This window comes from Emys orbicularis, chromosome 10 (assembly GCF_028017835.1).
Source record: "Emys orbicularis isolate rEmyOrb1 chromosome 10, rEmyOrb1.hap1, whole genome shotgun sequence".
Lineage (NCBI taxonomy): Eukaryota > Metazoa > Chordata > Testudines > Emydidae > Emys > Emys orbicularis.
The window spans coordinates 3,013,249-3,026,732 of NC_088692.1; the positions used below are offsets into that span (position 1 = coordinate 3,013,249).

General features: G+C 41.1%; 1 protein-coding gene across 1 annotated transcript; it reads left to right on the forward strand.

Annotated features, from left to right (window-relative positions):
• The first annotated feature begins 1,194 nt into the window (after nt 1-1,194).
• On the forward strand, nt 1,195-11,208 carry ZDHHC4 (zinc finger DHHC-type palmitoyltransferase 4). The gene is made up of 7 exons (XM_065411805.1): nt 1,195-1,670; nt 2,174-2,304; nt 5,560-5,633; nt 6,777-6,955; nt 8,006-8,131; nt 9,119-9,363; nt 10,531-11,208. Exons 2-7 carry the CDS (start codon nt 2,182-2,184, stop codon nt 10,813-10,815), a joined length of 1,032 nt encoding a protein of 343 aa, XP_065267877.1. The 5' UTR covers nt 1,195-1,670; nt 2,174-2,181; the 3' UTR covers nt 10,816-11,208.
• The last annotated feature ends 2,276 nt before the right edge of the window (nt 11,209-13,484 follow it).

Genomic DNA, 13,484 nt, shown 5'->3' on the forward strand with positions numbered 1-13,484 from the left:
AAACATCTTCCTTCTGCTAGGGAGTGGCCTGTTGACGCAGTGGCAGCGATTTGAAGACTGTGGCATTATCATGCAGCAGTAGCAACAACCTCGCAGCATCAGGCAGTAGCAGAGTAGGTTGTGACATCATGCACCAAGTGGCAGATGGGGGCTGTGACATCATACAGTGGGCAGCGCACCAGCATCACCACATCATCCTAAGGGACAGTGTGAGGCTAGTGATGTCCTCGCACCACATGCCACCACAAGACCGCACTTCCTGGGCAGTTTGGACAGACAGGGACAAATTAAACTTGGTTGGTGGCAGCCACTGCTCCAATGTTCTTGGGTCAGCAGACAAGGAACTTCCGGTTGGGCTGACAGAACTTCCGGTTGCATGACTTTTTAGTAACCGGAACTTCCGGTCTCGTACTGGTCAGTCATAGCGGGATTCTTAGAGGTCCTATGACCCGAGCTCTGCCTCCCACAGAATCTTCCCAGCGAGGGGCGGAGCCCGGAGCCTCCCGGTTACTAGGCAACGACCCCTCCGTGACTAAACGATTCCCGAGCAGCCGGCTGCTCGGCGCTCGATTAGCCAGACCTGGAGGGCACGGCGGGAAGCTGGCGGTGAGGTTCTCCCGCCGGAGGCCTCCCTCAGAGCCGGCCTAGGCCCAGCCGCTTCTGGGGGGCCGGGCCCCGGCTCAGGGGCTGCGCCCCCTGGGCTCGCTCCGGCCGGGAGCCCCTGGGCGAGTCGTTTCCCGCCCTGCCAGTCCCGACATGTTCAGCGCCTGTCCGCCAGGCTCCGAGCCCGGGGCGGGGGCTGCCCTGGGGACGCTGTTGGGCTGATCTCGCTGGGGAAGGGGTTGAAGCCAAGCCCCGCAGTGCCGCTCCCGGGCTGCGGCGAGGGGGTGCCCGGGGTGGGGGTTCGCAGCAGGACGAGGGGGGCTGGGCGGGGTTATGAGCGCGCCGGTGCTTGCCGCGGGAGAGCTGTCCCCTCACTCCCACGAGTGGGGGCGCCCGCCCCGGGGCTGCCCCATGGATCCCAATGGCCCGATCCGCTACTCCGGCGTGTAGCTGTTCGCAGGCTCGGGCCCTGGGGCAGAAAAGCCTTTCGAGCGTTGCAGTGGCTGGGTTCGGTAGCGGGATCCCTTAGGGTGACCAGATGTCCTGTTTTTATAGGGACAGTCCCGATATTTGGGGCTTTGTCTTATGTAGGCGCCTATTACCCCCCATTCCCATTCTGATTTTTCACACTTGCTGTCTGGTCACCCTATCCCTAAAGCTGGCGTTTGAGGAGCAGTAAACGGGTCTAGCATGGTAGGGACCCGAGTACACGTATTCGTTGCAAGTCCAACAAACCTCCGTGTAGAAACATCCGTGAGACTTAAAAGTATAGAAATGATGGCTTGTCAGTGCGGTACAAAACTGCAGGTGTCATTAGGCTTTCCTTTTGCTTCCTAGTATTAAAAGGGAACTGAAATGTTGTTGGTTTTTTTAAATCTAGACTATCTGTAGATTTTTCAAATGACAGATTATTACTATTATTTACATGGTGATATCACCCATAGATCCCAAGCGGGGCTCCATTGTGCTAGGCATTATATAAACATATAACAAAAAGATGTTCCAGCCCCCAATAACTTACAGTCCAAGTAACAACAGGTGGATACAATAAATAAACAGAACACAAGGTAAGAGTGATAAATGCAGGTGAGTACATTTTAAAACAAAGATGAAAATCAATGCATTTGTCTAGACTTCAGGGTTCTGAGTTTCCCCTGCTGCTGCTATTTATTCCAGTAGCATCCATTGGTCCCAGTCCACATTGAGCCCTCTTATGTTGGGCTGTGTGTAAATACAAATGGATTATTACTGCCCTAAAGGGGCTGAAGCCAGTTATGGAATGAGAGGTGGCTCCTTCTTTTGGCTGTAGATGCTTCTAAAATGCTTCATGCACACTATTAGAGCTCTATAGAAAACATAAATAATGTTTTGAACTAGATTCTTTGCCTCGCTCTGAGCCATGCCAGAGTATTTGTGGAGATTTCCAGGACTTGTTTCCATCAGAATTGTGTACTGTTTAGAAATGTTTTGATTAGAAATGCTGCACATTATTTATCCTAGATACCAGCACATAGAGGCTAGGTACACACAGCAGCAGGCAACGCCAATAAGCTCCTTTTTTTTGTTGCAGGACGCAGGATGGACTTTTTGGCTCTCTTCATAATTTATCTGCTATTAGTTCTGGCTAGTGTTGTTCTAGTCTGCATCTATTCAGGAAGGAAACAGAGTTTTCCTGCAAGAGGCCTCAGTTGTATAACTCAGGTAAGGAGTCTAACATTGGTCATATTCATGTCATGTTGTGGTCATGTCTCCCCAGTTTTGAGTATGAGTGCAGCCAGCACAAACTGACCCTTCAGTTTTCAGCTTTGTCTCTCTGTGACTGGCTGGCTGTGTTATGCACCACACTTAAATTTCTGAAAAGGGTCATAATTTGTATGGATTTAAGCGTGTTTCTTACACTTATGTATATCACATAATGCTCTGAAAACAGAAAAGAGCCTGCTCCTTATTTGTTTGGGGGGCAATCCTGGCCTATCCTCTACTGGTTGTGGGCCTGCTCTTAGCAGAACTGGTGTGGTTTTCTTGAGCAATGTTGATGTAAGGAGGCCCACTGATAGGTGGCAGAGTGTTGGGGGTGGGGGCAGAAAGAGGCTGGAGATGTGGGGGAAGAACAAGGGAAAATCGGCTGCTAGTGGATCCTCCAGTTTTCTTCTGCATGAAGAGAGTGAGGTACTGGGATAGAGTCTGTTCCATATAACCACTTCTGTATTCCTTGGTATGTTGATTTTTCAAGGAATTTTGGTAGCAATTTAATGGTTTTGAGACCTACTATGGACATTTCCATGATGCCATATGAATACCCCTCTAATTAGATGTAAGCCTGGATCAGGAATGAGATACAATGTCTTTCATCTGTCAGTCATCCTACACACAGTGATGCACAAAGCTGGTAGCCCAGCTGGTGGTGACAAAAAGTCTAAATGACCTATCTGAAATGAGGTCACTCTCCAGTTCACAGATGGCATGTAATCAGTCTCCGCAGACACACCAAAATCTGAGTGGGCCATGGAGACTGAATTCCCCCCTTACTTTGTCTTGGGGGTTCCTCTGCTTCAGGGTGAGGCATACTGACAGGGAGACTTGTGTTACAGCAAACTGTGCTGAACCTGCTCAGTAGATACATGAAAGGTTTCCAGGGCTCTGAACACACCACAAAATGTAGTTGAAACCAATGTTGTTGCTGCACTGTAGGGGGTAAGAACAGAACTTGCTGTTCTGTAATATAAAAATTACACTCGCTCAATAGCACTGCAAAATAATTATCCTTAAAAAAATACAAATAAACGAGAAACCTGAGTTGCCATACATTTACAATATTTGTAGTTCACATAAAAATAATTGTAGGGCTGTTTTAATTGAGAGACTCTAGCAAATGGGTCATACGCAACTGCAATTTTAATAAACATTATTTTAAAAATCCTACTCAGTACTATGTAAGTAATGTTATTTGGTAGAATATGCTAACAAATAAGGAGAATGAAGAACTTTAGCTATATGAGGCATTTTTCTTTAAAAGGAGATTTAAAAAAATCATGAGTTTGTTGCAAATAAATAAGAACAAGAATAAACAAATATTCCTTTCTTAAACAAATCTGTCTAAATGGAAAGAAATCGCACTGTACTATTAAGCAGGGAAAGGAGAATGAAAAATCTGAAAAGTCAGTGAAGTAACTAGACACATTTAACATTAGTTACATGATTATGAACAGTTTTTGGCTTTTATTATTTTACTTTGTTTGCGAGTAAAGGGAGCTGGGCAAATTGTTGATTGTATTTCTTCATTACTTAAAATATATCTCTCTGTGCTGTTTATGCAACAAACTAGATATTACAAATACCATTTATGATGTAAAAGAAGTACTCCCATTTTGCCAAAGAAATAATATGTGAAAATATCAAAGTTAAACAATTACAGGGTAACTTTAAAGGGGGGTTTATGTATAAACTGTATCTTTAAAAAAAATTAGTTGGTTTCTGACTGTAGGCCAAAATGCATAAAGCCACCGGTTTGTTGAAGGTATGACTGATTGATTGTATTATTTTAAGCACCTCAAGATGTGGATTTTGAACAATATAAAATGACTTACTTACACACACCATAGCTGTTTCTAGCTCTCTGGCAGGTCAGCGTCCATCCCACTGTTCTCTTTTTCATGCTGCCAGTGTTCATTGGTGCAAAATGGTTGGCTTCTGTATGCAGTTCTTTCCACATTCATGTCATCTTGCTTCCATAACCATAACAGAGAAAGGCAACATTTTTAAGAGCCTTTTTGCTTTGGTTTAACTTGAATGCTGTTTACTTCAGTGGTGTGCGGGGGGGGGGGGGGGAGCCCTCTGAAACACACGAGCTTCTTATGCCACCTTAATTTTTACATCGGGGGGAAATGGGGTGTTTCCTTCTGTCCTCTCTTGGATGCAATGATAGTTAGAGGATAGTAAACACATTTTCATACAGTTAATTTGAAGTCAGATTCTGAAAGTTGCATAAGAGGTTTGTTTTTATATCTAATGATTTCTAATGCCCCTCTAACAGCAGCATATAGCCTCCTGTTTTTTAAAATTTTTCCATGAACTATCTTGTAGTATGAGGCAGACTTGTTAGAAGTGGAATACGTACCATCCCTCCCAAACCTGCCTGGCTTGTGATCTTGTCACATGTAAGATAAAAAGCCTCAGTGCAATTGCCCCCCCCCCCCCTGCATATAGCAATTCTGCTTTGCTGCTGCGCTTTTTGCACCATTGGTGGAGAGGTGTGTTGCTATAGAGATAAATCATCTTCTCCCTGGCAGATAGAGACAGTTCCACAGCATTGAGTATGCTAATCATGTCACTGAATGAAAACAGACAGCTTTTTTCCTTCTTTGTTTATGGCAGTTTTTGAATTGACCATTAGAAAAACATGAAACTGGATATTCTCAGCATCACTTTCCTGGTCGCTTCTTGACTTTCGTTATAACCCTTTGGTTTCACTCACTCAACTCCATCAAAGTTCTTCTTTTGGTCTAAAACTTTCCATGCATATTCTCAGCCTAAAGGTGCTCTTTCCTTTTAAACAAAACGCCTTAAGTTGTTTTTTTTAAAATCACAAATAACTCAAACAGCTGATCTTTAAAATTTCCCAGAATTGGTAAGATCGGGGGTGAAAAAACAACTTAGTTAGGTGCTTCTGAACACCCCATCAGCATTTTTAGGTGCCTAAATACCTTTAAAAAACTGGCTCTCTGTGCATCAATTCTCTCTTCTCTCTCTCCCCCCCCCCCCCCCAACTCCCCCGTAAAGTGGATATAACAGTATCCACCTGAGAGGAATTAGGAGACTTTAGTGAACTGATGTTTTTAATGTCCTTTGAAATCCTCAGATGGAAGGTGCTATAGAAATATTATTTTTGTTTGAATTTTTTGCTACAAAGAGGGAAAAGTGATGTGTAATTCAGATTGGTATCTTCATTTGCTCCAGGTATCTTCATCTGTAATCCCAACACGGCTTCAAAGAGCAACACAGAGGGTGCTTCACAGGCTCTTCCACACACGGTAGCACACTTTTTTTTCTTTGACATCCTTTTCCTGAACTGTTTCTGATCATTACTGATGGCAGCCTCCCATTGGTACCAACAAAGCTGTGAGAGATTGCTCTTAGAGGTGTTTCCCTCTTTGCCAAGGATGTTTGTCTGGGACTACAGATTCTCTTTAAAGTTAGCTGTGCGGTTCTCTCTCTTCCTTGCTTGCTGTTGAGAGAATGGATGTCCTAAAATATTTAAGCAAATTTTACATAGCGTAGCTCCATAGTTTTGAAAGAATGAACCACATAGGCAGATGTTAGTCACGTCACTTAATGTATTACTGGAAGGTGCTCAGAAACTATGGTGGTAAAGGTGGTATGAGAACAATAGAATAGAGCTTTTCTGTAACTGAGAATTCAGGCTATAGTAAACCACATATTGCTAAGGCTATAAAACGAGTAATACAGGTGTTCATCCAGATTACTCTTGGAACAGCAAAATTTAATTAATAGACACATCTTTCCCTTAATCCACAGTAATTTCCCCCCCGACATGGGTGCACTAAACTTGGGGCACAGATTCAGCAAGATGTATCTGAGCATCTAAATGCTGGGGAAATGGCACACTGACAGTTTAAATGGTCCACCTAATGTGATATGCAGTATGTTTTTAGGTGTGAATTAGTGTTTGCCATCATTAACCTCCCAGTATGCTGCTCTCTTGTTCATAGTGCTGCGTCCTTTCTCTTACAGCTGCCAAATTGGTCAATTTTACTTTAATATTTTGTTTATTCAGTGCTTTCAAAGCAGTTCATGGGATCAAGGTGACTCTCTGTCAGCACCAAAGTGTTGTCGAAGAATCAGCTTGTTCCTGTGGCACACTTTTGTGCCTGTGAGGATCCATTTTGATTGAGACTTTGATGAGATTTACTTAAAGAACCCCTCAAAGACATAAAAATATTGGGAGTTATTGTAAATTTAGGGAATTTTGGCTAGGCTGTGTGCTATCAATAGGGAATCCCAGTTAGAGAAATTAGTTTGACCATGAGCTCAGTAGCAGCTATTCCTGAGCATGAGAGAGCCTTTGCTGCTGAAATGTCACCTCTGAATGACGCTTATCTTGTATTTAGAGCACTGATTGTGAATTAAGCTGTCCTCTTCCCCTTTCATTACAGAAGTTGCCTGTTCATTGTCCTGCACTTAGCCTTACAAGTGGCAGTTTATGGTGAATACACTTGGGAAGTATTTGGCTACTGCCAAGAGATGGAGTTCAGCATTCATTACCTTCTGCTGCCGTATTTGTTGCTGGCTGTGAATATGGGGTTTTTCATTCTGTGCTCTGTGACCAACCCTGGTAAGTTCATATTTATTTTGAATTGTTGCATTTCCTGGGCAATTGTCATTTCGCTTTTGACCTGGTGCTTTCTCCCACCACCCAAGGTATCGTGTAATTGCCCAGAAATGCTCTGTGTGTCATCCCTGATTGATAATTCGTTCCATTGGATGGTAGATCAGAAATGGCCCCAACAAATCCCATTTCTTTAACGCTCCAAATAAGAAGTGCTGAAATAAGTGATGAACAGTTTGAAATGTACTCTCTGCACTTGCCCTGAAAAAAACAGCTGGGCATTTTTTTTTTAAATAACACTTTGCCATAATTAGCTCTTAATAAGGAAGAAAGTGGGCTAATTGCTTTTGGTGTATTTTAGTAACACGCTCCAAAGCCAGGAATATTCATGTTTACCACACAGTGTATTTCTGTATAACAAGCAGATATTGTGGTTAAATCAAAGGAGTCGGGAGTCCCAACAGAAGATTGGGTTTTTAGTCATGGCTCTGTCACTCACTAATTTACTTTGCAACCTTCATCAAATCATCTCACGTCCTCATCCGCCAGTCACTGAGTGAGCCAGGAGGAGGTGCATACAAATTCACAGAGGGGTAGAGTGAAGAAAGTCCTGGAAGAGTTTTGAAAACCAGGAACGTATTTATTGACCAGGCTTTGGAGATAAAAAAACAGAGATGATGATGTATTTGTAGGGCATTCATCTGCTTTCCAGAGCTCTAATGTCATCATCACTATTATTCATTGGTGAGCAAATTTTATAACCTTTGCTTTGATTTTTCTGTTTTGGGGGGTTTGAGTCAGATTAGAAACTTCAGTATTCTGAGAATATATTTATCTCTGGAAAGATGGTGTAACACCAAAAATGGGGAGTAACACCAAAAATGGGCTTCTGTACTATTATTTCCACTCACTACAGTCATCGTAAGACTGTCGTCCCCTTTGAGATTCTGGCAACACACAGACAAATTCAAAGTGCATGAGCAGCCTCACACAGTGTTAAATATTCAACAGTTCTTGATTGAGAAGTTTGCTGCTATAGTGTTGTTTCTCTTATAGGTATAATAACGCAATCAAATCAGGAGTCCTTTCTTAAGGCTTTTGCATATGATGGAGTAATGTTTCAGAAAAGCACCATGTGTCCTACATGCAACGTGGAAAAGCCAGCCAGATCTAAACACTGCAGTAAGAGTCTTTATCCTTATGCTTGTCAAGGATATTAAAAAAACAAATGTACACCAGATTCATTTGCTGCTGATAATTACAATTCACCTGCCTTTAACTTAGTTATCCAGTTTAATTATTGCAAAGAATTGTTGGAATTATTGCTCATTTTCAGGGAGATCTCAAACCAAGTTTATCAGCAACATATCTATGCTGCCTCTAAACTACTCTACTGAGAATATTAGCCTGGAGACCATATCTTGGTTAGTTTCAGGGAATAAATTGCAAAGCAGCCTTTTAGCCTAGCTTTGGAGTTTTACTTCATACAAAGGAAAACTGGCTAGTCAAGTTGGATCCTGACATGGAAAAGCTGTTGAGCATCTGAAGGTGAAATTAAAAGTTTTTACCTGCCAAGACCCGAGCTCAGGATTCTATGTTTCTCTTGCTGTATTTGATATCCCTATCACTTAAAATGAAGCAGGGAACTGTACACTCTACCTTCCAAATGATGCTTTAGGTAGCACTAACAGACGAAACCTAGGTCCCTGGGCTCCAGCCTTGGCTGGCGAGTAAAAGAGGAACTGTTTTGTTTTAATCCCTGTTAATTTTTAAATATTACGTTTCTCTTGCTGATTTGTAATCTGCAACCATCGTATTTGCTTAACTCTTACATTTCATTTACCATTAATGGTAACAAAGGCCTTTGACAAATGTTCCTTGGCTCCTCTCCTACGAGTCTTCTGGCCATAAAAGATTCCTTAAGAAGGAATCAGAAGTCTGGATATATTCCTACAAACCACACTGTATGCTCCTGTGCACGCTTTTACTAATCACATGTGATCAGGCACGCACATGGCTATTCTCGTATCTTAATGGCAAATGCTGGTCATGTTCCTGTATTTCCATTGGGGGGGGAAATAAACTAAGCTCCATTTAAAAAAAAAAAAAACCTCATTGGTCATTTAAAACCCAAATAATTGTGTTGTCTTGTGTTTAATTTTTGATCAGGTGTATGTAACAACTGCATACATCGTTTTGATCACCACTGTGTTTGGATCAACAACTGCATTGGTGCCTTCAATACAAGATATTTTCTCATTTACCTCTTCACTCTGACTGCCATGGCTGCAAACCTTGCAATCATAACAACAGCATTTCTAATCCAAGTAGTGCTGCTATCAAATATGATGCTTGGAAGTTACATTGATGATCAGGGGCAAGAGCATGCAGTTGAGATTCTCTTTCTTATTCAGGTAAGCTCACTGTAATGTCTGAGTTTTAACCTATTTCTGGGCTTGTAGCCTGAACAAAGGGGTTGTTTTTAAGTCTCATCTCCTAAGAATCTTGCAGTAGGTCCAGCTGTTCTGTTGTTTTGTGGGGGGAGCGAGCCATTATAGTGAACCTCTTGTAGTGAACCCACTTTTGCTGCTCTAATTAGAGGCACAATCATTCCAAGGAACTTAAAAATATTTTAGAATGGCAGTTTCCAGTCTCTCCATCTCCAAACCAATTATATCCAATATAAATCTTTGATCTCTATAGAAATAGCCTTATAAACATCAGTTACCATATACTGTACTAACATGTTTTTAAAGTAGTTCACAACCTTGTTTACTGTTTGAGATGTCCTTTGGAAGAGATGTTTAACTTCTATTGGCCCAGAGAGGTCTTGGTTTAAGATCTCTGGGTGTACGTACATACGTACACACACACGTGTCCTGGCCAGTATTGTTGCTCACACTTAAAGGTGAGTTTTCATGTGAGTTTGAGTTTCTTTTCGTTTGACACCACCGACTACTGCGATGTTCATACCATATATTGATGCCACCATACTTCTGGCTGAGAAAGGAAGACTCATTTTTGGAGCCTGCTTAAGCATGGCTGAGTGATAGGAAGCAATCCATCTCTGTCTTCCATGCCCTGAGCCACCAACAGCTCTTTCAGCCAACTCTCAAATCCCAAGTTAATTTCTCTGCCTGTAATGGAACCCATCACCCTAGAATTCAGATACATAAATTCATGTTTGTGAAGTATCTTCACAACCACTCCATGTGGGATTTTAATCCAAAAAATGTCTTAACTAACACTAAAGCTGCAACCATAAATCACCAAAATCCAATAAATTAAAAATGAATCTGATGTCACCATTAAGTATCAGGGTTTTTTTTATCTTTATGGTGTAGGTCACCCACACCATCCTGTGTTCAGTATGCAAATTCAGAAGCTTGAGTGTCCCTTCATGAACAAATTCTGTGAGGAAATATGTTCCTGAAAATCTTCAATTACTAAAGGTTTCATATGGGATTCACCATCTCTGAGCTGGTTATACTGTGGTTAATAGAGCGAAATCAAAATGTTTTAAAATGGGACTTTATACACTATGACTTTAAAATAAGTTACTATTTTATCTGTCTTTGCAGCACCTGTTCCTGACGTTTCCTAGAATTGTCTTCATGCTTGGTTTTGTTATTGTCCTATCTCTGGTGCTGGGGGCGTATTGCTGTTTCACCCTGTACCTGGCCCTGACTAACCAAACATCCAATGAGTGGTATAAATCTAGAAGCTATGAATGTTCTTGCTGTCAGGCATTGCAGCCCCATGACAGGCATATTGTTTACAGAAATGTTTATTCTCAAGGAGTTTGGGTCAATTTAAAGGAAATCTTTAAACCTCCTACGAGTTCAGAAAAAAAGAAAAAAACATGAGGAAATAGTTGCATCTTTTAAAATCTATATTTTTTTTTAAAACTTTTCCCGAAGGATTTAACTCCAGGAAGAGCTTTTTGCCAGCACCAAGGACTCTTGAAATGATACTGTGCTTTTCATTAAGTGCTGTAGCTAAAGAGATTTTTTTTTCTCTAAATGACTCAATTGTAAAATATATTTTTATAAAGCTGATCATTGTCTGTGGTGTTTGCCGAACTTCTAGAATTAATGTGCTAGTTATTAGCACTGGGGACTAAGGCCATGGCTTGTAGGCCTCTTTAGAAAATAGCTTTTTCGGATGTCATTGTAGCTCAATGTTTCTTAAAAGATTTTCTATAGTACGTTCTTTGGGTAACAGTGTTAAAGCAAATAAACTGAACTTGAATTGGCTAACCAACTTCCATTTGTGTTAAGGACTAAATATAGTAAGCATATTTAGCAGGAACCTCCACATCTTATATCTAATGTTTTTGTTGTAACTATGAAAATGAAGCCTTTGAGGAACTGCATAGAAGTGTTTTAGCAAATGAATGTACCAGTCCTTAAACCATTTCACGGTATCTTAAGGTGAACAGATCATGACTCTACTAATTAGTATGTCTTAAATCTTACTGTTGTGTGGCTTCATCACACCTATGTGAATGTATCCAATATTATACTATACTGTACAGCTCTTTTGGATTTACACATTATCTAGGTCTTGCTTCCCCAGGAAGGCAGCGACTCTTGTATGGCTGCATTATGTGATTGTTGAGAGAGCAGAAGTTTAGGCTGGGATCACACTACTTCTGTTTCCACCTCATCTTTGAGGGGCTAGGAAAATATTGTATTCTGTATTTGCTTAGATGCTATCCATGACAGTTGTTTAATTTCATTTGATTTTATGAACTTGAAGTTAATCCTCTTTACACATCACCAGTGGTAATGGGAGGGTTTTACAGGTAATAAGAAGCTGTGAGAATGGTCTCCTTTGGCTGGCTTACTAAGCCGAATGTTTCCCTGGCTGTACTTGTGATGGATACCCATTGTGAAGCAGATCTGTAATCTGTAGAAAGTAGAATGTGTCCCTGTAAAATTAGGATAAATTTTCCTAAGAGGGGTGCTGGTTTATTATGGAAGTTCTTTAGAGCAGGGACCATCTTTGTGTGTGTGTACAAGGTACCTACAACCATGAGGCCCTCACCCCTAACTAGGGCTCCTAGGTGATACAGTAAAAGAAATACTAAATGGGTGACAGAACCCTACCTCATGATGAAGAGTATGCCTGCTAAGACACTCTTGTGAAAACTATTAATCCCTTCTTGTCATGAAAAAGATACACTTGCGTGAATGAAAAAATATAAATGCTGCCTATGTAATCTACCCGTAAACAGAGGTAGTTTCACTCTGTTTTTTATATAAATCTTTCTATTTTTTTAAGTTACTGCTTTATCATTTCATCCAGGAAACAGTGTTAGTTTGGACCTTCCCTTCAATGCTCTTTGCAATGGAAGAGCCTATAGGAAGAGCATGTGTACGCAGGCAGTGACATAGGCTGAGACTCGATGTTTCAATGCCTCAATTTGACACTATGCCCTTATTTTCAGAAACTGCTGAGTTTCCATCCTCTGCAAATCAAACCCCATTATAGGTATCCTAAGTTGCTCATTAAAAATTACTAGTCACTTTTGAAAACTCTGGTGATAGAATTTAGATATAGTTGCTTTGCATATGTAAATGTAGGACTTTCCTATAGAAAAGTATGCATGCTTTTTTTTTTAATCTTCTCTGAGGCTTTGAAATTGTGGCTACTTAGCCACCATTACTATTGCAGAGTCCCAAAATGAGTATGGAATTCATATTGTAAAACTCAAGAGACTTGAATTCTGGCAGAGTTGATGCATGATATAAGCTGGGTGGATGGGCTCATATTTAATTATTCATGAATCACTTGTCTTCATCCCAAGCTCACCCTGAGTGGCAGTGAGAGGATGACAGGTACAGGTTTAAGCCCCATTTTAAGTCCATTAACCCAGTTTTTGCTTTTTTTTTTTTTATCCCTGGAGCCATAATAGGTCAAATTACAGGTTGGTTAAAATTGGTGCTTAGTGGTAGGGGGAAGATTGCACTGCTCTTGGTTGTGCTAGGGTTATACAAAGGAACCCAGGCCTAGCTCCACAAAGATATTTACTTCCATGGGTTTCAATGGAAGTTAGGAGTCTAAATATCATAGTGGATCGGGGCCGTAGGGTCCAGAACGTTAAGCTAATTACCCTGGGGGGAGGAGTGAATAAAACGAGGTGGCCTTCTGAAGCCCTAGTTTTGTTTGAAACCTCATAACCTATGAGGGATTGTGCCACCCAGACTTCAGGCAGTAAGTTGAAGACAAGTTCAAATCCCCCTCAGTGAAGATTTTTTTAAAGTTGTACATTTAGGGGGGAAATGTCCCCTTCTCCTTTCAGAGATTCTTCATGGTAGTTCTGGTGATCAGTTCACTAGAGGAGAAATACTAGAACCATAAAGAACTTTAAATATTTTATTTTTTAAAAAATGTATTCTATTTACAATCTGCAAGTAAAAATCTGTATATGGTTAAAAAAGAATCTTGTACAATATGGCTTCACACATGAAAAGGTTAGCTCTGAGTAGCCACCTGTGGAGCATTGCAAGGATATGATGCATTCTGTCAG